A 27,710-nucleotide genomic window follows, 5' to 3' on the forward strand; every position below is an offset into this window, starting at 1 on the left:
TAAGTCAATGCAAAGATTATAAAAGGGAACATAATAAGTTATAAAACATTATATTACAAAAAAATTCACAATTAATTACAATATTTCTGTAAAATGTTAGTATCAGATTACTTTATAACAAAATAATAACTGAAAGACTTTTTCACACAACACATTATCATTATAAAGGTGAAATGAATTATTTTTATTTGTTGATAAGATTCTATTCCAACAGGGCTAGTGTTACCTGACATCTGGCTAAAGGAGGACATGTCTAGCATCCAGAAGACACGAGGTCTAAAATTAGAGAACACCAGGCTTTGAACTCTTTGGTTTGCTGAGATTGCACGTTGTCTGGTTTGAACACACAGACTCAATCAAAGAATGATGCAATGTCATGTGGATTGTTTCTATAGGAAATTGATATTGTACAGTACTATAATCAGTAGGTGCAGCTTGAAATCATAGGTAGGACAGATTTTTGAATACCTCCTAAATGAATAGTTTTGTTTGAATACATTTAAAGCTGTTCCTATGAGACCAAATAGGGCTCTTAAAAGTCAGTGAATTTTTCTAGTGAAAATATTAAGTTTTCATCAAAGCACACTCACCACAAAGTGGACTAAAGATAGAAGTAGATCCAGTAGACTCTCCATTGACACAGTGGAGTAAAGAGAGAAATAGACTCTCCATTGACACAGTGGAGTAAAGAGAGAAATAGACTCTCCATTGACACAGTGGAGTAAAGAGAGAAATAGACTCTCCATTGACACAGTGGAGTAAAGAGGGAAATAGACTCTCCATTGACACAGTGGAGTAAAGAGAGAAATAGACTCTCCATTGACACAGTGGAGTAAAGAGGGAAATAGACTCTCCATTGACACAGTGGAGTAAAGAGAGAAATAGACTCTCCATTGACACACTGGGGCAAAGAGCAGACTCTATTGTCACAAAGAACACTTTGAAGAAAATGTCATTTCTAAATTGAAATATGGTAGATGTTTAAATGTTTTACAGCTTTTGATTTAATAATACGCTATATGTTTCATACATTTTATTGTGAACATAGATTTTAAAGTTTCTTTTTTTTTTGTCTTCCTTTGTAAGGCTTTGTCATCCTGTGGGCATAAAGGTGGCTGGTAACCCTAAACAGTATCTTCTGTTTTTCTCAAATAGGTTGTAAAATGTAGAGCATATGTATTTTTTACAACCAACGTTCTTCATGAATAGATATGTAAAATAAATAAAAGACACAAGTGGGGTGAATATAGAAGTGCCAATATACATAGTGAATGACATTCAAACAATAAGTAAGAAAAGATAAAATTTCTCACACAGTAGAATGGCTAGATAGCTAAGTTGATAGAGCATTGCACTAAAATTGTGATTGCTGTGGGATCTGAATACTGGCCAATTTTGTCTTTCTTTTTTAATGACAAATAATATTTATTTATTTTATTTTTTAATATTAGGTTTTGGTTTGTTATACTAGTTTACAAATTGTTTTACTTCAGTTATTGACATGTGCTTTTTGATGCTAGCGTCTCAAAAGAAAAAAAAACATACTGTTGATGAAAATGACATCTTAAAAACGTTGACATTTATTTAATATCTATTGAAACCTCCTCCTTTATTTTTGGTTTCAGATAATTGTAAACATGTTTGTAACCGATGTGAAAAGTTATTATGTGCCCCAGAAATACAACAGGCTTTGGTGAACATAAATAGAGTCCAGATAATTTAGAAAACGAAAGGCTTGTTGAAAAATTTAAGTGGGATAGCTTAAAAGCCGGTAAAAGGTAGATTTATATTAAATTGTTATTTATGTTATATAGGTGTATATAATAATAATAATAATAAGGCTTGTCTTCGAGTCCGAAGATTAATGAGGAATACAGATTTCGCGTGGCTGCGCAGCCCCAGCTGTGACCTGCATATTTTGCCACATCCAGGGCAAGAATAACCATTGTCCGCAGGTGGTCGATTAAGATTTTCTTTTGGTCTCAAATGTGTATCCCGCGGCCTTCGTGAGTGACCTCCAGCTGTCTCGTTCTGACGCCGCATGCAAACTAATTTTGTTATTGCATTATTCCCTGATTAAAAAGATAATAAAAATAATACTAAGTTGATTAGATCAACACTGTTAAATCCATTTGGTACGAAAGGGGGGGATGTTGGTATGTCTTGCTAAAAAGTATTTTAACACCAAAGAAAAATTAGTCCTAGTCCATAGTTAAAAAGTTTAAAAAATAAGTATTAGATCAAAGTACATGCAGAATACAAGATCTCCAACACCAGTTAATATTTTGCTAATTATTTCAACCTTAGAATGTAATCAAATATTCAGGATAAACCTGAGCATCATGAAATATGACATAGATTCCTCTGCTACTATTACCACCAGAGTCATAAGGTCTGTTACTTCCTGGTTTTTTAGGCAGGTATTTTGTTTCTTGATTTGTTTCAATAAATTCTCCAGTCAAAGCTTTCACTCTGTACATGTATTTATTTCCTTGTTCATCTCGAACGGCATATTTTTCAGAGTAAGATGCATTTACTGCGAAGTAAACACCTTTACCGTACACCGTACCTAAAGATAATAATAAAAAGCCATAAATGCAAGCAAAATAGTTTAAGAAAAGAGAAAAGATCAGAGAAAAATTAAGAAGTAGAATAATAACGGTAAGATCTAAAACCCAGACTAATATCATGCATTGCTTTAAGCCAACTCTTTAAAGCATATTTATGAAATGCAGTAATTGGTTTTCTTATTGCCCTTCCCTACCTTCAGCAAAATAGACATTAAAAACAAGATTACAAAGACAGTTTGTGTGGAAACACAAACTCAAAATTGGCCCCCGAAGTGGTCCACCCAGGCAGGCTTCAATATTTTCAGAAAGAACATCCAAATGAAATTATATCAAAGACAAATGAGAGATAAGAATGGAGAAAGAAGGTTGACAGATCTTGTGTAGTGCCCCAACAGTACAGCAGATCAAAGGATAGGTGCAAAAGAATGCAAAGTTAGATGTGAACCTGACCTAACTAGTTCCCCTTTCAGACCTTGTGGTCTATAGGGCAGATGATGTAAAGTTCATCTGTTTTTGTGGCCTACGGTAACGAGGGTGTCATGTAGCCAGCACAACGACCAACCGCCTTTACTTTACCCCAACTAATATCAGGTACCCATTGGAGCTGGGTGGACTCAGAGGCGCCTAAGGATTCTGAAGTTGAAAATCCCAGTCTTCACCAGGATTCGAACCCGGGCCCCCTGTTCAGAAGCCAAGTGCTTTACCGCTCAGCTACCGCGCCTCTCCTGGCCTAACTGAAGTCTTATAATTGATGTAATTGTTTTAAAAAGGCCCAATCTCTTATTCGAATGCTCAAAAAAAAAAAAAAAAAAAAAAATCGCAATAAAGAAAAAGTGCCCAAAAATGAAGTTTACAAGATTACTATTTGTTTTAACTTATAATGCATACTAATTAGCTTTTTCTCTTTAAAAAACTGCTTGCATAACTGATTTTAAAAATTAGATTTTTCGGTTTCAGATAAAAAAAAAGCAGCCGTTGCATCAGAACTTTGAATGGTCTAAAATATTGTGATGTCGGATTTTCAATATCTTTTCTAGTTTACGAGATCTAAACGGGACGGACGGACAGACATTTCGCACAAAACTAATAGCGTCTTTTCCCCTTTCGGGGGCCGCTAAAAAACCAGCAACATATATATATATATAGAGATCCTCCTTCGTGGTCAAAGATCAGCACAATTCTCATTTCCTAAGACTACAAAGGTGACTGTAAAGTCCAATCCTTGCTTTAAAAGGCCAGCTTGATATGTGGCATGGGTAGGTTTGGTCTGTTGCAGATAGGTCAGCTTCTTCTCTCAGCTTTTTGTCAGTTTGACGCTCTTTCTTGCTGTCCTCTTTCCTTGCTTCATATCGTGTGACCCAGAAACTCACGGCTACATGCAATGAGGAGCGATCAAGAACTAGTGCTTCTCAGCCATCAATGCCAATATCACACTCATTGAAGGAACTCTAAAGGGTGCCTTTCTCAATAAAAGAATTTCTGCCATCAGAGCATGGAATGGCTTGCCTAAATCAGCTAGGAAAACCAAAGACTTAACAGAGTTTAAGTCACATGACTAATTGGACACATTAAATGCTTTGGACATAATTATCTTCTCTTTTGAAGTAATATCTATAATTTATAAGATAAGATTATATTTTTTTGTTTGTCCAATCATGTTTGTGAAACAAAATGTATGTAAGGGAGATTTACTTGTTCCTAGTATAAGACTGAGTTATATTTTGAATATAAAATTATTTACCTTCGTAACTATTTGAGCCTAAGAAAAAAACAGATAACTAGCTAAATAGCTAGTGTCATTCATAACAAAGAACTATTTTTTCAAATCCCTAAAAAATTAATATCTGTTAGCTATGTGGATAAGAAAATTTGTCAACAGAAGCCAATTCTTTGTTTTTATAAACTCACCATTGACACCACAGTAGCTTCTATTAAAACCAGTTTCATTAATCTGAGGAATAGGTTGCGGAGAAGTTCCATGGAAAAGGTTTTGTTCATTTTGATGACCTTGAGGATTATACAAATCCATCTCTCTTTTCTTAGCCGCATATTGCTGGTGTAAGCTTTTATTCTGAATGCGCTCGATCTGTGCAAAGTTGGAAATGATACCAAAAAATTCAAATAAAACATTACATTTTTTAAACATTTAGACTATCATTTTCAATAACACTTCATTAAAAAATATCATAAAATATTAAGAAATAAATTCATTGTCAGAATTTACATGTTAGAGATAGTAAATATAACAAATCTTAGCAGAAAATTGAATTTCAAGTCTACATTCTAGGTACAATTATAGAAGCTTATATATCTAGTAAGCTTTTTGCTGATGAGCTGTAGGCTCTTGAAGAATGTGGCATAGAAAAATAGTATGCTGTTCTTGTAAAGAGCTTTTATGAAACTAACAAATGTTTAATTACAATAATTATACATAAGCCAAAATTACTAGTGCATTAATGTTATAATTAGATTGTGTTCGAATTGATACCATTGCATTACTTTCTTATCTTATCTTCTTATCTTATATAATACAGACGTTACTTCAAAAAAGAAGATGATTACGTCCTACGCATCATGCATACAGCCATGCATATTAAAAAATGACCTAAATTCTGCCAAGTCAAAAATAAATGAATGTGGTAAATAAGGATTATCAAATCACTGACTTTTGATGTTTAATCAATATTTAAAAATAATAACACACTTTATATAAATCAAATGTCATAAAACAAATTCATTACCAGGCTAATATTATTTAAACATGTTAATATCATGAGAGGTAAAACTATCAATACAGACTATAATTTAAAAAAAAAACAAAGTTCAAGACAGACACATAAAAAAGTAAAGTTCCCTTTTTAGACCTTGCAATCTATAGGGCAGATTATGTAAAGGTTATCTGTTTCTGAGGCCCACAGTTCGACGAGGGTGTCATGTAGCCAGCACAACTATAATTATTATGGCATAAATATGCCTTTACTTTTCCCAACTATATAATGTCAGGTACCCTTAGAGCTGGGTGGATTCAGAGGCACCCAAGATCCCGGAATTAAAAATCCCAGTCTCCACCAGGATTCGAGTGTAGTTAACTATCAATAAAATTAAATACTGTAGCTATACATTTATTTTGCTTTTAAAAATCAAGGATGGTTCTAAAATTCAAACCTTTTTAATTTGATGACGTCCTCCTGACTGTTTAAAATGGAACTCAACAGTAATGAATTCTAGAGTACCTGGTTTGATCACAACTACCTTCAAATTTTCTGTCTCTGTCATGGCACTCCAATGATTGGGCAATGATTCTCCTTCTGTAGATAATACTCATATATATTATTAGAATTTGGAATAAATATGCCTAGAGCTTTCCATAAATGATAAATATCTGTGGTACTCAGTGAAAAAGCATATTGTTTCTATGGATTTGTTTAAATGTCTATTTACAACTGTAGTTTCTTAATTAATTTACTTCTTAGAAAATTATAAAAAGAAATTGATAAAAGATGAAAATCATTTATATTGTTATCTTATTTGACAAAGAAAAGCCATTACATTTGTGAGTTGAACAAATCTTTAAATATATAAAACTCCACCGAGGACGGTCCCAAGCAAGTCCAGCTGAAAAAGGAGGAAGATTGGGCATAAGACTAGCTACTTTATCCTGGTGAAAAACCCTAAGCTATCAGCTGGGAGAAGATGGACCTCAAGCTGGAAGGTATATGATGCATGTCAGTGAAAGCGAGTCATCTGGAAGCAGACAGACCTAAATCCTCCAATACCACCACCACGATCAGTTCTGGTATATGGAATGTCAGGACCATGTATGAGACTGTAGAAGAAATGAAAAATTTCAAACTCACTATTTTAGGAATCAGAGTCAAGATGGAATGGTTCCTGGTAGAAGCGACTGACTTCAGGTAAACTACTTTTATTCTAAGGATATACAGACACTCATGGAGCAGCCCTGATACTGTCCAAGCAGGCCCAGAAAGCACATATTGGGACCACGAATACTAATTTAACAGCATCCTTTCATACTAAGAAGAAGTTTAACTTAGATATTATCCAATGCTATACGCCAATGAAAGAAAGTGAAGAGAAAGACAACTTTTACAACAGGCTGACTACCATCTAGAGACTCAGAGGGGCTCTAAATATACTGTTATACCAATATTATGGCAAGTCATCTGTGGGCCGAGTTAGATGGTCATGCCCGGACCTATTTGATACCCAGTCCGCCCCTGTATTCATCAATACCCATCTCAGGAAAATTCTTATTATCCACTGGCCAGACAAGATCTCAAATGGCAAAGAACAAAGCAGCAGCCCATTTAAGTAGCTATCATTCAGAGACATTGTAAGCCATGCCTTCTAAAGACTGCATCCAACCACTATGAGGCAAGCCCTCACCTGGAACCCCCAAGGAAAGAGAAAGAGAGGAACCGCCCCAGAAATACATGGCGCTGCAATTCAGAAGCAGATGTTGGGCAAGCTGTAGAGACAGTTTGAGAGACTCACCGAGGACCAAGACACCTGGAGGAAGATGGTGTATGTATATAAATATATGTTTTAAACTAACCTTTTCTTTTATCATAACGTCGGAGTTCATATGTTGCTTTTCCTATTCCTGTATGCATAACTACTCTCATAGCAAACAAATCAAAGTTATATTTGGTTCCAGAATCCTCAGTATATTCAAAATACATGCTATTCTTCTTGGCTTTTTCCAACTCGCTGTTAATCCTAGAAGGATGATTGAAATTTAAAAGTTGTATAACTACTAAGTAGATTACCAAGTTGTGTGTATGTTTGTTTGTTTCTACAACTTTCATTTCACTAGCATACAGCCATCAATTCTAATATGAAATTATAAGATTATGCATTCTGGTAAAACAGGAGAATATGTTTGGCTTTTCAATATGTTTTGGCTTTTCAAACCACTAATCTTATATTTTACACATACTAATATCAACATACTCTTGAAAATGAAATCCTGAGCAACTCCATCTATTTTTCTTTAATATGTGGGAGCCATGTTCATTTGGCCAATTAAAGTTCCCCTTTCAGACCTTGTGTCATGTGGCCAGCAGAACTACCAACTGCCTTTACTTTTCCCCAACTAATGTCAGGTACCCAATAGAGTTGGGTGGATTCTGTAGCACCCAAAGATCCCAAAATTAAAAATCCCAGTCTTCACCAGGAATTGAACCCTGGACCCCAGGTTCAGAAGTCAAGCGCTTTACCGCTCAGCCACCGCAAAATGACACACCATGAAATTTTTCTGTCCTTTTCTACTCCTCTTTTTCAAATAGAAAGTTTTAGTGTAAAGATAAAATAAAATAAGTCCTCTCTTGTAGCTCTGTAATCCTTTCTTTTAAACAAAACATAAACAGGAATAGGCTACAAGATCATTAAAAGTAGAATTGACATAAAGGTCTTACAAGATCACTATATAAAAATGAAATAGGTTGGGTTTAAATTTTTTAAACAGTTACCTAAAAAGGACCCAAATTGTGTTAACTTTCTAAAGGACTAATGAAACAACCATCAAATAGTAATACATTTCTTATAGGTCTACATTGTAAAGAAGGTCTAGTCAACACAATAAAGAAGTAATTGTATCTTTTTCTTAAACAAAGCAAAGTACAGTTAAAGCTAACTGATTTTAAACAGGTGCTCATTGCAGACATGATTATATTTTTAAGCAACTAAATAATATTTATTTCTAAATCTGTAAATATTAATTTATCAAACATAAGACATTTAGTTAAGATAAGTAATTGAAAAATAGATTTTTAAAAAAGACTGATGAGTCGTTTTAATGTTTTAGTTTAATTCCCTTTAATGTAATGAGAAGTCTAGAATTCATTTAAATAATAGTCCGATAGGATCCTAACACAAAACAGAAGGTAATAAATCAAAGGATATCTTATTTTATTAATTGCAGACACTACTTCCAAAGAGAAGATAATCATGCCTGTCCTATGTGTAAACATGTGTTTATGCATGTTATAGAGACTTAAACTCTGCTTAGTCACTGGCTGATTTTAGCAACCCGTTCCATGCTCTAATGGCAGTACAGAAGAAGGAGCCATTGTATGAAGTAGTCTTAGCATATGGAACAGGAAATGTACCTTTTACTTTTGCCTTTGAGTATTTTATTAGGGTGTGTTGTTGTTTTTTATTAGTAAGTTATAGTTCTGTGTTTTATGTATTGCTAATTGAACTTTTTAATCTTCTGCCCTGAAGTGTCTCTAAATTTAGTGATTTTACTAATGGTGCTACTTTAGTCAACTGTGAATATTCATGTTAAAATAGGCCCTATAGTATAAGGTTCTTAACCTTTTATTAATTCATTATATTCACTTACACAGGTTTAAAGGTAGTCCAGATATCTTTAAGCTTATACTGCCATTCTATAGATGATGGAATCACACTAAGAAGTGATTGATGATGCTGACCCACCGCTTCCAAAATTAATTTTTCCTTTGTCTTCTGAACTTGTAACATTCCATCAGATTTAAATCCTTGCATATTAAGCTGATCACCTTCAATACCAACTTTGATTCTATGTTGAAGTCCAATATTTTCTAACTTTTTGATCTGGAAAATTCAAAATGTTTTAAAAAAAAAAAAAAGCAAGTGTACCATATTTTTTTTTTTAAAGAGGAAGACAAAAAAAAATAATTTTTTAAAATGTTTCCCAATAGATTTTCAAACATAATTTTTGTTTTCAAAGTCTATACAATTTGTTGAGACCAAAAAATTTTCAAATATTTCTCAGTATATTAAAAATATTTTCATGGATAGGCATCTGGCAATATAATAATGGTATTAACAATTAGAATTTTAAAACCTAATTTTAATATTCTTCATGAATATAAATATAACTATTAATTAAATAATATTCTAATTTTCATTCTCTAGTACACTGCTGTCAAAAAAATAATTGAGTAATATACATATTTCATATGAAAAAGAAAGCTTAAAAAAAATGAAATGCAATAAATTGAACTTAATGTGTGAAATATATGATAATTTTTAAAGGTTTTAAAGTTACCCTTAAATATAATATATAATGTACACAAATAAAACATGATTTTGCTTTCTCTGTAGTTAAATTATGTATTTGTTTAGTCCAAATGTGTATCTCACAGCATACTGCATAAAGTAGCTTGTAGATATATATATAGACTATAGTCTTTGTAATCATTATAGTTGTAAATTTAATTGGCACATCTGTTTTTTGTTTACATATTTAAATTAACCTTTTTTTCCAGAGAGAAAAAGTGTTTTGTATGGTCTTTTTAAATTTTTTTCTCAAAGAAGTTACAATTTAATCAGTTTTAAATAAAGAGCTAGTTACATATAAATAAACAATAACTGAAAGAAGTACTTAATAAGAAAAAAAACTAACTCTACACAATGAATATTGAAAACATATAATATGCTACTATCTCTTATAATCTACAAGAATTAGTTATTCAAAACCAGTGACTCATCTGGTGGCATCCATTGTCTTCTGAGACAGAAGGAGCCATTTATATATTTATTTATTTATGTATTCAGCTTTAGATTATTATTTATCATTATTAGGTAGAGTTATAGGAGAGAAAAAGTAAGGCTATACACTAGGTAGAGGGAGATAAGATTAACGTTAAAGCTTTGAGATGTGGCAAGGTTGGCAACAAGATGAGGTCAAATACAAAGGGCATTTAAAGACTCGCTGATCTGCAGGAGAAAAGGGAAGAGAACAAACAAATATTGTATAGTTTGGACTGAATGAATAGTAGCATGTGCTAAAAAGGTCTAGAAATTAAAACTTTTAAACAAGAAAAAGAAACAAAAATTTTTTAGAAAACAAAGCTTACACGAAGTGTAGTTGTATTAATTAGTTCGGATCAGTTAGTAAATTAAGTTAGTAACATATCTAGATCAACAACATTAAATCTATGTGGTTAGAAACATTTTTACAAAGTGCTTTTGTTTAGCACCATCTCATGCTTTTAGTTTTCTCAATACACTATGAGCTATGATCCTATCACTTATCTGGACCAGTTGGGAAAATGGGGGAGGAGGGAGGGGGGAGAAAGGGAATTCTGGGTGAATTTTATCATAATCGTTTTTTTTTATAAACATATAAAAAAGAAAAAAAAACACCTGAATTCGAACACATGACTCCCTCCTCAAGTGGACATTCTAACCACTCTGATAAAGAGGTGTGTATGAAAATAGAAGATTATTTAGTTACCTATTGTTTCTTACTAACTAACTTTAAAGTGGTGACCTATAAAGATATAATTCAGCTTATATACCACCACCTCAGTTAGGTACAATTTCTTACCCTTGTTCGAGATAGCAAACAAAATAATTAATTACAAATAGTTAGTAAACTAATTGGTTGTTTTTTTAATGATTCTTGTGTTGTCAGGTAAAAGAAATAATTGTGCTTGATATGACATTGGGTGTCAGAGGTCGGAGAAATAATGTCTACAAAATTTTTTATATTTAAGCTTTGTAAAAAAAACATTGCATATTGAGTATTATCTGTAATTATTATTAAATATTGTTTTAAAAATTCACTTTTTAAATCTAATACAATTGTCTTTCTTTTATATAATAATTGTTACAAAAAAAATTCTTGTATATTTTTTTTATATGCAATGCACCTGTAACTTTGCATTTTTCTGAGTATTTTTTTAGGTTGCAATTTTTGTATTTGTAAGTTATCTGTGGTATATTACCTCTTGAGAGACATAAGTTATGGTTTAGCATTAAGTATTATAACTACTATACTTTTTATTCTTTTTTTTCCAGTAGTGTCAATAATATTCTCATCTCCTATTTATTATAAATCTTAATTATTTTGAGTTTTAAATATTTTTTTTTAACTCATTTGCTACCAAAAATAATTTTATGCTTAAAAAATGGAGAGACATCCTTTTAATAACAAATAATTTTTAAAATGTATGTAAAATGTTAATATTTTAAGTTTTCATTATTTAACTTTGTTCTATATATTGGGCAATCATTAGTTAATAGTCAAGAGGTTCTCAACTTGTGGGTCAAATGACAAATTGCCAGGGGTTGCCTAAGACCCTAGAAATTTGGACTTTGTCTTTTCATCATTGGAAGTTTTTTTTATTATTTTTTTTATATTTTTAATGTGCTGTAACAGGAAGGTTTGAATCGTACTTGATATTCAAAATATCTCGTTCTGTTTGAGATTGTATTGCGCCTTCATCTTCCATTTCCAAGAACAAATCTTTGCAAAAGTCCAAATTCAGAATCAGACTTGATGCAGAAGCTGATGTGCTACTAAATTCCTGATCTGGTAGAAAAGAAACAAGCTCAACCTTTGCAGTGACTTTGCACTACCAACGGCATGTTTGTAAATACTGTCGAAACACTATTTCTGTAACAATGTAGTTTACTGTATCAAAGACTATTATCCATACTTCGCCATATTTGTCAAATAGTCACTTAAGTATGCAACATGTATATTTGTGAATATGCAATAGAAAAGTAAATAAATGCAAGTCTGAATAATAACCTATTTAAATTTAATAATGAGCACAAACTAATTTACCTGTAAATGAAAAAAAGTTTACGAATGGTGTCGCTATTTAGTGGGAAATTATACTACGGGGTCGCGGAACTTGAAAGGTTGAGAACCGCTGGTCTAAGCTAAGGAGTACAAGTGCTTGATTTGCCAGAAGAAAAAGTAGGTAAGATAGAAAAGAAAAAACTTTATATTATAATCTTATCAAATAAATTACAGATTTTCTATTAAAAAAAAATTATCACATCCTAGACATATCTATGTACATACTTATTACTTTATGATTACTCAAATTCTAACTAAGTCTAACTACTGGCTTTATTATATTATATTAACGTGTGAAATTGGGGATAGGAGTAGTAGAATATATAATCATAATGTAGTAATAACAAATTGAATAAAAATAATATTAAAATTAATATACTTGATCTGGTTTGAGGCGATGTAAATTTTTATCTGTGATATTTTCCTCCTTAAATGCTGACTGACATTCTTCCTGAAGACTTTTTGCTGCTGATTGTCTTTTGTGAGCATTGTCTGAAAAAATCTTAAGGTCTACTTCTTGAGATATTTTTTGGACTTCAACACTTTCAACACTTTGATCTGTTGATAGAAAAAAAAAGCTAATATTTACTAGGGTTGCACAGCATAGCATTTTTTGATATTCTGACAGAGCTGGGTATGGCCGGATGTTTGGTGCTTATTCATATATTTTTAAGCACATTATTTTTGTTTTAAATATAAAAGTTAATACATTCCATAACAGACATTAATAGAACATGTCCACTTTATACATATTAAGAGAAATGTAGGTACTACTGTATATTTTTTACTATCCTGCCAGGATAATTGTCCGGAGATGAATTTGGCTGGATAGTGAAAAATGGCCAGATATTGGCCGGAGCTAGAGCTACTATCCTGTATATATCTAATATTTACTAAAGCTCACATCTTAACAGTTAACACTTTGTGTGTGTAGATGCTGTGTGTTGACCCATTGATCCAACAGACTAAGAGACATGTGAATTTGGAAGATACTCAAATAATAAAATCTTGTAGTGCAATGGATCAGTTTTTTATTTCTGGTGTGCTCAGGGGAGGTCTTAGAATTACGCATGACACTGGGCGAGTGTCATATGCAAGCTGACAGGATTCTTAAGTGAGACAATATTCGCCATACAACACTTCTGGAATTGCAAGCCTCTAATGCTATGCCTGTATGGCTCATTATTATAAAACATACTTAGTACTTTATGCAGGTACCATTGGTCACTTAAAAGGTCACTTGATTACATTCGAGTTGTTCTTGTTCTCATGTTAATTAAATGGACTTGAACCAACTAACTGATAAAAATATATTCTCATGAAAAAAAAGCTTCAAATTAGGACAAAAATTTCAGAAAACAGTGCAAAGTAGTGCAGTCTACAACATAGTGTTGTGTTACATTAGAATATGAGGCAGACATCCTGCGCGTATTCATATGATAGACTGATGGTGACAACTGAATCTCTATTTGTGGCTTCCCCTCCACTCACCAGGCTGCCCCTGGTGTGCTTTAGCTTGTCAGAAGATCATGTCCATTGTGAGTCCATTGTACTCAAGGAATCAGTGAAGTGAGACATGTTTGTTTGATTTTACAATTGAGATTAACCTAGTTTACTAAATGCAAAAAAATTGGTGTTAATGAAATGCAGTGCTAATAAATTGTGCGCAGAAGGAAAAAAGCTAACATTCATCTCTATAAAAAGTTAAGAAACAACTATTTTTTGTAATACTGGACTTGAAAAGAATCTATTACTTGAATAAAATAGGTAGATGATATTACAAGTTATCAATAACACTTAGCTAAAAGTCAACATCAACTAAAATGCTATTATGTCAAAAAGAATAAAGTTTTCATTATTAGTTTGATTATTGTGATATAAAATCTATGCAATAAATGTTTACCATTAGGTCTCTCCTATTTTATATGCTAAAAACAATTTAATCATATCAAATACCTATTAGTAAGCTAGCATAGAAAAGACAGTTCACTTAGAAACCCACATTCTAAATTTGTTTGCATAATTCCACTTTTATCATCTCATCATAGATAAGCAAGAAAATATTTAATGTTCTTTTGAGTAGGTTTCATTCAATTAGTAACACCCATATATTTTATCCTAAAATGCTTTAATACTGTACAATATTCCATTAGGTACCATGCCAAGGATAGACAATAAGCATTTTTAAATGTTTCAGCTTTGACTCTTATTATACTTGCTAATAACACATTTCTGCAAGATGTACAGCAATGAGAAAAACATTATTTGTACTCACAACTAGGATCAGTCAATGGAACTTCACTGTGTTTACTTTCAGCCCCAATGTCTTGCTTATCAAATAAAATTGATCTAAAGATCTGAAGAAAAAGAGTATTGGATTTGTGACATTAGCTTAAAAAATGTTATTAATTTTTTTCTTCTTAGCTGAATAGTCTTAAAAAATTAAGTTTCCAGGATATTTAGATTTAGATAAAAAAAAAATATTTTTTTTCTCGTCAGATTTTGATGCATTTGTTGTTTTTTTAAAGAGCACAGATCCTTTTAGTTGTATGATGATCATTTAAAATTTCAAAATCAAACAAATTTTAACTTTAAATAGGAAATTAAATTTATGAAAATAAGAATGGTAGAATAATAATGTTTTTTTTTATATTTTAGTATTCAGATGAAGTATTCTGAACATTATTTACTTTTTTTTTTATTATATAGGGTTTAGCCCTGAAGAATGTCAAGTGCCTCAACCCATATTAATATTCAACAATAAACTTTACATCTTTACTAAAAGCAGCTCTAGTGAATGCAAAGAAAGCATAAGACATGTCAACATGTGTCATTTTAAATTAGAGCAGCATTCTCTCAATAAGGATCTTTTACTTATTTTTGACAAGTACTTTAAAGTGGGGATGGGGTGAAAGAGTAAAAGTGCTTTAGGGTCTACCAATATTAGTACAGTAATGAACATTTTTTTTTGCTTGGGGGCATAAAAAAAATATTTTAAAAAAACACGAACACTTAATCTAACATTAGTTTACTACATTTTTTATACAAAAAAAAATCAATTAGGATTAAATGATTAATTTTAATAATTTATTGATTAATTTTTTTCTTCTTAGCTGAATAGAGTCTTAAAAAATTAAGTTTTCACGATGTTTCGATTCAGTAAAAAAAATCTCCTTTTTCTTCTAGTCAGATTTTGATGCTTAGCTGTAGGCTCTTAAATGGATGAGTAGGAGTAGTCAAAAATTTGAAGAACAAAAATTAAAATTTTCAAGAGAGATACAGAGCATTGCAATAAAAAAAAAATACTTGTGCAGTTTCTGTATCACGTGGAAATATCACAATATTGACCCGTTGTATTAGAGACTGTCTATGGGTTTGAGCAAACTGTCTAATGCCCCCAAAGATTTCATTAGCAGATGCATCTGTAATAAAAAAGAATTAACATAAAAATAATCAGTAAGTTTGATATAAAATATATGACACTTCAATCTTCAACTATATCTATGTTTTATTTTTTTTAGACAAACCTAATGGGTATCCTAAAGCTCCAGTGCCCAAAGCTGGTATTGAAATAGACTGGGCTTTAATGTTGTCAGCCTCTTCCAGCATTTTTATGACTAAACCAGTCATCTTAAAATATATTAATTTGGAAAATTTTACCATAAGTTAAAGGGATGTATTCTATAAATTGTTTTGGGAATTATATGAAAACAATTATTTTGAAGTTAATTGTAAGTGTGACTAACATTTGCATTTATCCAGATATCATTATTACTTGAATGGCCACACATTTACAAAGTAAATAATGCTAATGATGCAATTTATTAATTCAAAACGCTTAAACAAAATAATACAGGCCACTACACATTTTTTGAAATAACCTGCCTTGAGACCTATTTTAAATAAGTATAAACTAATAAGAACAAATGTTAAAAGAACTATTATACTGAGTGATTTGCTAATTGCCTTAATAGTCTCTTAAGGCTTCTTTTCAGATATTAAACTGATGTTTCTTTGTAAAAAGTTTAAAATGTTTCAAATGTTTCTTCAGAGTTGAAGATAATTTACTTCCTAATCCAAACCTCCCACAGGATGACAGGGAATGGAAACTGGGAGGATGTGTATGGCCCTAAAGACTGCTACCAAATTGCATGCACTATAAGTGCGCTTATAGCCCACATAAACAACAACAACTGACATTTCATTAAGGTGATATCATCAATGTTATGAATAAAATAACTAATTCTATTATACTGAAAAGGCTTGAAAAAATCTTTTTTTTTTGTTGTGAATCAAAGTTTTCATTGACCTTGAGAATGTAAACTTAAAATATACAATTTTATTTTAGTATCACAGAATAAATATGTGTGGCAGTCATTTTAAAATAGTTTAATATCACTGATATCTTATATAATACAGACGTTACTTCAAAAAAGATGATTACGTCCTACGCGCAATGCATTTAATCATGCATATTAACCAATAAACTCAATAAAAGTAAACTCTGGCCTACCAACTCGGGCAGAGTTGTGTTTACTGAGCGCCTAAAGGCAGCACGGAAAAACCTTCTCCTAGATAACCCCCCCCCCCCACCTGGTCCACAACTGAGATTGGACCAAAGCGCTCTGAGCATGCTATAAGCATGAAAGTTGCGCTTTATAAAAGCCATAATTTATTTTTATTTATTTTACTAATTCTTATATATATATATATTTTTTAAAGCAGAATTTAGAAAACCTTAACAATTTCTTATTAAATTTATTATCTTTATAAAAGAATTACGAAAAACAGAAAAATGTAAATAATACTAAAGACAAAAAAAAAATCAATACAAAATAAATGATTTTTAAGTTTCTCCTTCAATGTTTGCTATTGTTTTAGACAATGTTTCCCAAACTTTTTCCTTAATAGAACGCTTTCACATTCTGAGTATTTATCGGAACAATTTGCTTATTTTTCAGAGAGATTAATTCATATGGTGGAATACTAGTTAATTATTCTAGTAGTTTGAGAAACACCTATTTAGGCCTCAGGGAACACAGTTTGGGAAAGACTGTTCTAAGACAATGCGCAACGGGGTGAGGGTCATTGAAATGAATAGAATATCTCCATTATTCTCCTGTGACATCAAATAGTTAAGTTAGTGATAATTGATAATAAACAGAACTTTAAAATATAAATAAACTTAAAAAAAAATATATATATAAATAATATTAGTTATTAGTGAAAATGTTTTAGAAACATTTTAATTTTAATTGTGATAGAATAAAATAGTTAAAATGTGTTCAACACCTCTCCTGAATTTCGTCCGTAGCCATATGGAATACAGGCATGAAAAATATGTTTGCACGGCAAGTTACCTCCACTAGATGTAGCAAAGTCACCATAATTAATTCCCATCGGATACCTTAAACAAAAACAGCATTAAATAAAACTAAATAATTGCCAAATATTTTTAATTCATTGTGTCTCTGTTTAGAATGATTTCTCAACCAAGTTTGCAGTGCTATTAGTATGACGGTACCAACATTTTAAAATTAATGTCAACAATATGAATGCTGGTTGAAGCACAAACTAAAGTTGCTCTGAGACCACTAGAATACTCTTACAAAGACCACGACTAAATTACAGCACACATGTATGCATATGAGATTTTTTTTTAAAGCAGACACATGGAATTATAAAAACAAAAAGAGAACATCCAGAAATAAAAGTATCATCTTCATCAGAAATAATGTAGATCACAGGTTCTTAGTTCTAGTTTCTAAGAATTAGTTTATTGAAATTTAAAAAAAAAAAATTTTTTTTCTAAGTGCTAGCACACATTAAATAGGTAGGCCTAATTTGATCAAAAAAAAATATCCAAATTTAAAATTTAAGTAATAAGGTAGAATTTGTGGTGGGGAAACTGAATTAGAAGAATGAATTTTTTTTTCTTTTTTCTTTACCAGACAGAAACTTGAAATCTGAAACACCTATATATATATATATGTATATGCTTGAATTGCTTTACATTGCATGCATTTTCCTAACATTTTTTTTAAAAAGCTGCTGGGTTTTCTTTATTATTTGTAATAATTTGACATACTTATGTGTACTACAAAAAAAAAGACTACTTTCCTGAACCCTTAATAGCAAAACAAAAATACCGGTAGCCTAAATAAACATTTTAACCATCATTGCTTTATTTGATAAATAGAAAAAGTTATATTCTATGATTAAAAACTGCAAACTATATTTCACATTTAGAATTCAAATCTAGCTAAATCCACTTCAGAACCATCATAAAGATGCTTAAGAAGTAATATCTCAACATTTTTCTAACTTTCTAAACAAAGAAGACAAAAATAATCACAGGCAATCCCAAATAAAAGGTAAATTTTCTTTTCTTTTATTTTTGGATCAATTTTTTTAAAATCTTAAATGATGGACATACCTCCCTATACAAGAGGTCAAAAGTTTTTTTTGCATGCAACAAAAATTATCCAAACATCATTATGATAGGCCTAGTTTCCTCTTTGCCATACCATTGTATATCTCATCAAGAAAAATGAATGATGAAACTATGGCTTATCTAAGTCAATTAACTAATTAGAAGATAAATCTCTCAAGTTAATAGAGCTCTAAATATGCAGAAAATACACTAGAATAAAACTTTACTAATTGGTTAAAGTAAACAATTAAAATAAACTCAAAATAAAACTAAATGTTAAGCTATATAGTTTATAAGTAAATATGCACACTTACCTTAAATGTAATTCAGCTTGAATGATATCACCAGCGGTTTTTAAAATACAATTGGACAGCATTCCAATACGTAAATTCAAGTGTTTAGTAACACTAGAAACAATTACATCAGTCTACAGAATTATAAGATTCTTGTTGTAAGTTATTAATAAGAAAAATTATGTTTTTAAATTAAATATAATAAGGTAATGTCTGAAACAAATAATTTAATTAAACAATAATAATAATATTTTTTTTATCTATTGCTTCTTACAGTTTCCATATTAATTTCACCAACGATGACATCAACTTTTATGTCTCCAAAGTCACATGCATTTTGAGACACAGTTTTGGTGACAGCAACTGAAATATTTTGATGTTATTCATGGGAAAGAAAAGTAATTTTAAAATATTAGAACATATTTTCATTTTTAGCACAATCTATTAGGCTTCTAGCTATAGCTAATGATAGCCAATAACCTATGTTTTTCTCACCTTGAGATGTATTTTGCTGCAGTAGTGTATCTGGTTCTGCATCAGAATTTAATTGGATGATACATCTATTGCCACTTTCTGTACTTTTTAACAAGTTTTGACCTTCATTGCTTTGGAGGAATTCTTGAATACCAAAAAACTTAAGTTTAACTTCTGTTTCATCTATCTTCATCCTAAATCAATGATATGTGATAAGAGTTAGTTAACATATAAAGTCTTTTTTTTTTTAATACATTTCCTAAACATTCTTACAATTTGGCACTTATTTTTTATTCTTTCACAGCTTCATGTTATATGTTTTTCATGTTTGTTTGTAAAATGTTTTACATGTTTCGGATGTTCCTTCAGATTTTAAGATGATAATTACATAATAGCCCCAACCACTAGACAATGAGGAATGGAGGTGGGCAAGGTTCATAACCGAGACCATCAAATGACAGTCCATAATGTTTACTACATGACCAGGCAGCCATCCATATAACATGTATTCTATGAAAATTCTGTGTACCAGTTTATATTTTTTATATACTTCAGCTAAGAATATAGATAAGTGATTTTGTTAACTTTCTGCTTTTTTTTTCATTCAGACTACCTAAACTCCAGGGGTGCAGTGACTGAGTGGTTAAGCACTTGACTTCCAAACCTGGAGTCCTGGGTTTGAACCTTGGTGAAGATTGGGATTTTGAGTGAACGCTTGAGTCCACCTAACTCTAATGGGTATCTGACCTAAGTTGGGGAAAGTAAAGGCACCTGGTTATTGTGCAGGCCACATAACTACCAGCTTGTTAACCAGCAGCTAAAGAAAATGACCTTAACATCATCTGCCCTATAGATTGAAAGGTCTGAAACTTTTACTTTTACCTCTACTCCATATTAAAATATCACTTACATTATTTTATTGAAAAACTCTTCAAATCTTTTAATAGATTCTTGTGTCCCACTGATTACACACTTATCAGGAAACAGTTTGAAGTTTGCATCCAGATTCTTTTTTGTGTTTGCATAGAATTCTTTCATTAAAAATCTTCTTAAAAAAAGATGTTTTCCATTAGAATATTGAATTTCACTTTTAATTGTAGCTGGCTTGTTAGTCTTCAGTACTTGATCTCTTTTCTCTCTGCTTTTATTTTCATTGTACTGTGAACTGAATGTTTCAAAAACTTCAACATTAGTTTCAGCCACGTCTTCTTGGAGGTATCTAAGGCACAAATCCTTCAACAGGGCTTCTAAATCTTTTAAACTTTTGGCACTTATAGCAATAACTTCATTAGTTTCGTAGTCTACAAAAATGTTGGCCATTTTACCTTTACTAAATGTTTTGAAATCTGATAACTGAGAACCTTTCATTTTAAATTTCAAAACATTAAACAGACATATAAATTTAATAATTTTTTCCAATGCTCTTTCAATGAAAGCCTTGACTTCTTTAGCTGTAATTTTTCCTGACCATTTCAGCTTTACTAGTATTTTATCATTAATAAGTCTAATTTCACAATGATCATCTTTTACCAGTTCTTCCAAATATGTCAACTGTGTATTCAGAAACTGAAATGAAGCATTGCTTGTTAAAAAAATTTTGCCAATAAAAATGCCCCCTTCTTTTTTTGTACTTGGTTCCAAGGATATTAGCCTTCCTGAAAATATTTCAGGTAGATCTACGTTTGACTTATTTGATCTACACTGCCTAAAATTTTCTTCAGTTTTTCTGATCGCTTTGAGATTTTTGGTATCCTTTATTTTGTTATCGCTTTCAATATAATGAGACACAGTTTGATCTGAAATATAAACAAAAAGTAATTATATTATTTGGCAGCTCTTCTGAGGTTTTGAGTTCAAATTTCTATTTGAAAGTTAAAAAAATACCTGAAAAAGAGCAAGAATAAATATAGATAGATCTTACCTATTTGGTCATATTGAATCTCACTAGTTTTTATTGTTTCATCTTGAAATAAGTTGTTTGTTGATCTGTTATGTTGGGCTACAATATAGAATAGCATAGTAAAGTGTACATAAGAATATGCCTGGCCATATAGTGATATATATATATATAAAGCATAAAGCTGGTTTATTTATATACATTCATTTTTGTAAATTTTGTACGATAATTAGCATAGATCTATGTATCAAGCATCAATAAATAAACAAATAGGCCTATAGAGAAAATAAGAAGCAGTAACAAACAGACAAATAGAAAGCAGATGTAAAGTTTACCTAGTTTGTCATTTGGTTTATTAGACATTTGACTACTTCTATTACTTTCCTCTTCTGCCAAGTTACTCATTGACTTGTAATGAGGTGCTGGAATATAAAAGATAAAATAACATTGTTCAGTATACACAACAATCTTACTCCAAAAGTAAAAACTTCACCATGAAGAATATCATCCTTACTACACTTTTCCCATCACTAGAATTTATAAATTTATAAGAAATCTCATGGCTCTATTTCATATTTGTTCTAGTTTCTTTATTTTTTCTTGAGTTGAAGGGTCCTAAAATCAATGTTAATTGACATTTTAGTTTCATTTTCTTGCTTGATTTCTAAAAAATGCTTTCAATAATCCTTCAATGCTTTTTTAAAGTTTTAAAATAGTTTTGTCAATATGGGGATTACATAATAATTTTTCATTTATTATAACACTTAGGTATTTTGATGCCAATTATTTATTTAGAATGTTAGCTTTAGTTTCATCATCATTATATGTTAAGTTATCTTCTCCTTTGAATGAGGCTACTCCTTTTGTCTCCATTTTCTTAAATACTATGTATGACCATAGATTTTTATTGCTATCCTTTGATATTATTTGTTTGTCCATTCGCTCTGCAATCGTCTGCTAACTTTTTAAGTAAGGTGTTTTAAGATAGTTTTTTTGGACCTTTTCTGCCTTAGTTTCTTTAAATTTTTAAAAATGATTTTCCTTTTGTCTGCTAAGTTTTTTAACTTTGTTATTAACCCAGCATTTGTTTATTTGATCTATATTATATATACAACATACCTTTTTTGTCATACATGCTTAAACCAGCATTATTAAAAGTTTTTTTTTCAAAAGAAGCAGCAGCTACATTATCGGTGTTGGGTCTGCTGAATGGAGAGACAAACGCTGAAAATATAATTACATTTTTATTTTTATTTTACTGTTAATAAAATTCAAAAATAAAAATAGGGTTGCATTTGAGCACAAGGAATTTATTTATTTTAAATATATATACCCTTAGATAGATGAGAGATCTCCTTGAATCAGGGCAGAATCTGCTATAGCTAATGACAGATATAAAAGGAATTTTTGGCGTCTGTCAGAAAGATTGTTTAGGTAAGTGGGTGATTTAATAGGTATGGCTGCTGCTAGTTTTACTGCTCCCTTTTCTGCTCTGTAGCTGTATAATAGATTGCAAGTGGCTTTTTCTAAACTTTTTCTATTGGATCATTCAAATGTCATGTCAGCTCAGCTACACCATTTGTGATGGATTTTTGAGATCTATCCACCACTGTGTACTCTTTGACCCATTGGTTGAACATACATGATGTATCTAAAAATTTAGCTCTAAAATGTCCGGTGCCAAGCAAGCTTTGAGCTAAAATGTCTTGCTTCAATAGACTGATATTGTTGTCTAGGGTTTCTCATCTACAGTTAATGTTATTGTTTGTTGTTTCCTTGATGGCTAGAAAATAATACTTGACACAGCTGTGTCAAATACCGGAATAGGCACTGTCCTGTCCTAAATGGTGGATTAGATGGAAAGAGCTCTTGCTTACTTCATTTGAAGCTTGTCCATATCGGAATGTGCTACTGGATGTTGTGGATGAAATAAAACATTTTCACAAATATGGGCAGAAATTCCTCCTAAACAGTAAGGACAGATCATGATGCTCTACTATGGCTGCTTTTTAAAAGTCCTGAAGGTTAAGTCACCAGGTGGGTTGAACCTATGCAAACCTAGGACTTAAACACTCAACAAGAGAAAGGACAGACTCATCAAATGCTGATGCAATGTCTTAACAATCTTGCAAAATAGAGCACAAACACTGCAGGAAGGTTGAAGAAAATGAGGTGCTCATTAATTGCTAACGTCTTAACGTCTGCCAAATCTTTGTGATTGTGATACTTAAAGATGTAATTCATAGTTTCTGATAACTAGACATGATTGTTTTCTCTAAAGTTTTTGAACCCAAAAGAAAGCTTTGTTCTTGTTATTAACAATTTCTACTATAATCTAGGTGACTAGTGACATATCCTAAAAAAAAAACAACAAAAAACAACAATGAAAAGCAATATTGAAATCCTATATTACTTCACCCTATACCGTAATTGAAATGCTAAAAAAAAGTATCAGAACCTGATGCATGACCGGCATCGCTAGCCCAACCATTGACCCACACTTGCTTCACCAATTTGAGCGAAAACATAACTTTGTTCTGTTTTCTTTTCTTTTTAGGAGTTGTTCATTTCTATTTATAAACACTTAGCACAAATAAAATGTAATTTGTTACATGCAAGCTTTGGCAGATTGGACCATGTTGATCTACTTTAATAGGTTCATAATCATTTTTTTAAACCTCTAGAATCTATTTCATAATTATTAGCTAGATACAGAAAAAAATTATATAAATAAATATGTGAATAAAAAAAAATGCTTACCTATTTTACTTCTATTGTGTGATGTACTGGCCAGACTTGTAGGTGTAGTCCTTTTCTCTATAGGATATAGATTATATCACCATGGATATAAACTAGAATTTGTGTTTCTACAATAAATATTAATACTAATAGTAAGGCTTGAAAGTAAGCTCACTGGCTACTTAAACTAAAAAAAAAGTATTGAACTAACAAGTTTAAAATAATAGACATTTTATGCGACACTGAATGATTGGTTACAAATAAAAAGAACTATTTCATATTTGTTTAGTTAATGTTTCAGTTTTTTTTTAATGACTGCTATCCTCAATACAAAATGCTTTAATCTTCCATAAACATTGTGTCGAGTGTCTTGTTTTTTAGGCTAAACAAAATGATATAAATAACATGGGGCTAATAAATAGTCATTTTTGATTTTATATAACAAAAACCTGCTCTAAAGAAAGTGACCCACATAGAATGAGATTTACATAGTCATGTGCTTGTGTTGGAAATTTGAAACAGAATCACATTTTGACTATAGGTCAAACTCAAACCTAAATTTATGGCCTTATTATGACAAAATCTTTAGACTTCGCAAAAAACTTGCAGCAGGGCACCAGTGAAAAGAAGAAAAGGCAGACAGATGAAGTAATAGAAATACAACATCAAAGAATGGAAAGGTCTGTCTTTGAAATATATTCTAGTCTAGACAAGACAAAGTGGAATGGAGAAAGACAGTAGACAGATCATTTCTGGTGCCCAAAAAAAACTAAGGGATAGGACAATAGGTGAAGGTATTTTAATTTTAAAAAATGTAACAATGAATAACAACAAAATTGCATAGAAATTTTATGTGAAAAGTTTGGCATAAAATTAAATTTTGTTTGTCACTAGTTTGTATTTTGCATGTTGTCCATGAATTTTAGTATCACTTTAACTAATCCGCTACACAAAAAAGTTAGTCCTTCAGCTTTTTAATTCGATATTTCATATGCCCTTTAACCCTTCCCCCAACGGTAACACACCCACTTTCACTATTAAGCCTTTTTTTATTACAATAATTAACCATAGCTTTTTTATTAGCATCCTCCAACAAAGTAACCCCTTCATCACATGTTTTTCAGCTTTAAAATTCTATGTACTGATATAGTACCTTCGATTAGTAAGCCTATTACCTTTTTTTTTCATAAGGCAAGCAATAATGTGCAGTATAAGAAAAGCAAATATTTCTTTAGACCATTAGTTTCCATTTGAATGCTTCTAAATGTATTTTTCCAAGACCCCAATTGAAAGACCCATTCCCATTACCCACACAATATTTATTTTGCCTTTGTGTTCTTTTAATAAAAGAAAATATCAATTTGATTTTATTAGCCAAATTGTAATTGTTTATTTGACTCCTTTAGAATGTAGAGAAACATTAACAGTGCTATAAAGTATTATTCCTTACTATCTCAACTCTCTTTCTAGTTATAGATAGACTGCAGCAATTAGTGGGGAAACACCAAAAATAAAATACAAGCTTTCATAGCAACCTTTCAGTTTTTCACAAATTGTGGTGTTCAAGCTGCGAATCTGTCAAAACCGCATTTAAGAGGTAAAAGAAACTTGTTTATGAAATTTCATGCAAATTTAGTTTCTTATAGTTATAATGTTTTTTGTTTGGTGTAATGCACAAATTGTAAGACAAATTTCCATACGGACAATAAAGATTATTATTATTAAATCCTTGTGGCAAATGATAAGATTTCTTGAACAATCAGTCAGTAATATTAAACAAATGTAATATAGAATATAGAATAACCTGTTTGGTTCCATAGGTTTGTAAAGAGTGAAGGACTGTTTTCCTCTCCAGTAAAAGAGTCATAATGTTGCACACTACTTAATGGTTTAAGCATATGCTGGGCATAATTTATTGGTCCTGATTGAGCCATAGGCTTGGTTGCATGTTGAGGTAGGCCTATATAGGTAAAAATTGGGTCTTTATCCTGATCATCCGTAGGTCTCTTTGTTGATGCCATAGTATGCCTATTAAAAAATATAAAAAAAAAAACTGAAAGTCAAATCGATGTCAAAACCATATTGTATTAAAGTTATTATTATTTATAAAATAAAATAAATTTGTCATTGTAGAAGAGAATGCATTAAACATACGACATTTTTATTTATAACTATTGCAAAGCTTGTATAAACTCACTCTGACTGTCTGGTAAAAAGTTTGTACACGTTATTTCTCCGACACCCAATCTTGGATCAAACTGAAATTTTGCACAATTACCTGAAATCACAAATTAAGAATCAATAAAAAATTAATTTAACAATTATAGTTACTTAATAATTGGTAATTAATGATTCTATAATTATTTTATGTAGTATCTGTATCTCAAACAAGGGAAAGAAATTGTTCTTGACTGAAGTGGTGGTATAAGCTGAATTAGTCCCCTTTATAGGTCTATATATTATGCAATTGTCTTCCAAAATCTTACTTTTATTCCTGAACTAATGCAATTAGGTAAATCCTTTATGTAACTTAAAAATAGTAGTGGACTTAAGACTGTTCCTTGAGGTACACCTGAGTTTACTGTTATTGGTGTTGATTTAGAACCATTTATTATTACAGTTTGTTCTCTCCCTATCAGAAAATGCTTAATCCACTGATGCAATGCCAATTAAGCAAACTATGGTGGTGAACTTTGTCAAAAGCCTTGAAAAAATCTTAAAAGATATATTATATATTATCTATATATAGATCTATTAATTTATAAGTATTATAGATCTAAATCTAGATTCTATAGACTAAGACTATTAAAAAAAAACAACTGCTGTAAGGTATAATAATTGACAATAATGAATAATAATGTAATAGATCTAGAAGATCTATATTATTATAATTATTATTATATGATTATGAGTTTATTCGGATATTCTAGAGCTATTTATCTAGAGTAGATATAGATTTAGATCTATCTATAGGTAGATAGGCTATATTATAAGGTATGGATCTAGATTATATATAGAGATCTATAAAGGCAATAAAAGCATATAGTATATATTATAGATCTAATATCATATATAGACAATATAGTTATAATATAGGTCTAGGGCCTATATTAGTCTATATTAATATCTCTCTTTAAGTCTTAAGTACTCTTAACTCTCTCGTCTATGGTCTATAGATCTAGGTCTTCTATTAGTCAGTATAGATCTCGAGTATTGACTATTGGCCCTATTCTATTATCTATATTTTCTATATTGGCTATGCTATATATTGGATTGGCTATATAGATCTATATTAAAAATTTGATTTTAATTAATACGCTAGAATCTTCTTTATCATAATTCTTTTATGAAGAAAAGTTGAAGTCAGTCCGATTAAATCATATTGACATTGAATCTAAATCTATATATATATATTGATCTCATACTCATAGCATAACGACGGGGCTGTTCGACAGTATCGCAGGTATACGGTTTCAGTTTTAATGGGAATTTCCGAAACCCATTTACCCCCCCCCCCCCCCCAACTTTATTACTGCATTAAATACATTTTTTCGATTAAATATCAATTTCTATTGGTCAAACCATGGTCAAACTAAGACATTGCAAAAATAATTTTTGAAAAATATTTCCATATAGATCTAATAAAATCTAGTAAAGATTCTCTGAGATGTACACTGGCATTGTACGCTAGCTGGAAGTG

The 27,710-nt window shown here is 30.9% G+C and overlaps 1 protein-coding gene across 1 annotated transcript; it reads right to left on the reverse strand.

Annotated features, from left to right (window-relative positions):
- Positions 1-977: 977 nt before the first annotated feature.
- Positions 978-27,464, reverse strand: LOC106074350 (protein mono-ADP-ribosyltransferase PARP14-like). Its single transcript, XM_056018146.1, has 20 exons — positions 27,436-27,464; positions 25,815-26,038; positions 24,032-24,088; positions 22,391-22,495; positions 21,607-21,693; positions 21,296-21,373; positions 20,285-21,170; positions 19,396-19,568; positions 19,175-19,263; positions 18,922-19,034; positions 17,467-17,581; positions 15,702-15,804; positions 15,481-15,596; positions 14,450-14,531; positions 12,554-12,732; positions 8,938-9,170; positions 7,147-7,310; positions 5,736-5,878; positions 4,479-4,656; positions 978-2,569 (listed from the first exon to the last, which is right to left on the reverse strand). The coding sequence occupies exons 2-20, from the start codon at positions 26,029-26,031 to the stop codon at positions 2,304-2,306; spliced, it is 3,384 nt and encodes a 1,127-aa protein (XP_055874121.1). The 5' UTR covers positions 26,032-26,038; positions 27,436-27,464; the 3' UTR covers positions 978-2,303.
- Positions 27,465-27,710: the final 246 nt, after the last annotated feature.

This window comes from Biomphalaria glabrata, chromosome 1 (assembly GCF_947242115.1).
Source record: "Biomphalaria glabrata chromosome 1, xgBioGlab47.1, whole genome shotgun sequence".
Taxonomy (NCBI): Eukaryota; Metazoa; Mollusca; class Gastropoda; family Planorbidae; genus Biomphalaria; species Biomphalaria glabrata.

What these genes read in the sequence shown, in the direction of transcription:
- LOC106074350 (XM_056018146.1), bottom strand. Translation starts at nt 26,031, where the DNA reads ATGGCATCAACAAAGAGACCTACGGATGATCAGGATAAAGACCCAATT. An exon ending in GATTCAATATGACCAAATAG is followed by an intron (nt 21,171 to 21,295) that starts GTAAGATCTATC and finishes TTTATATTTCAG; the next exon opens with ATCAAACTGTGTCTCATTAT. An exon ending in ATCGCCTCAAACCAGATCAA is followed by an intron (nt 9,171 to 12,553) that starts GTATATTAATTT and finishes TGAATTTTCCAG; the next exon opens with ATCAAAAAGTTAGAAAATAT.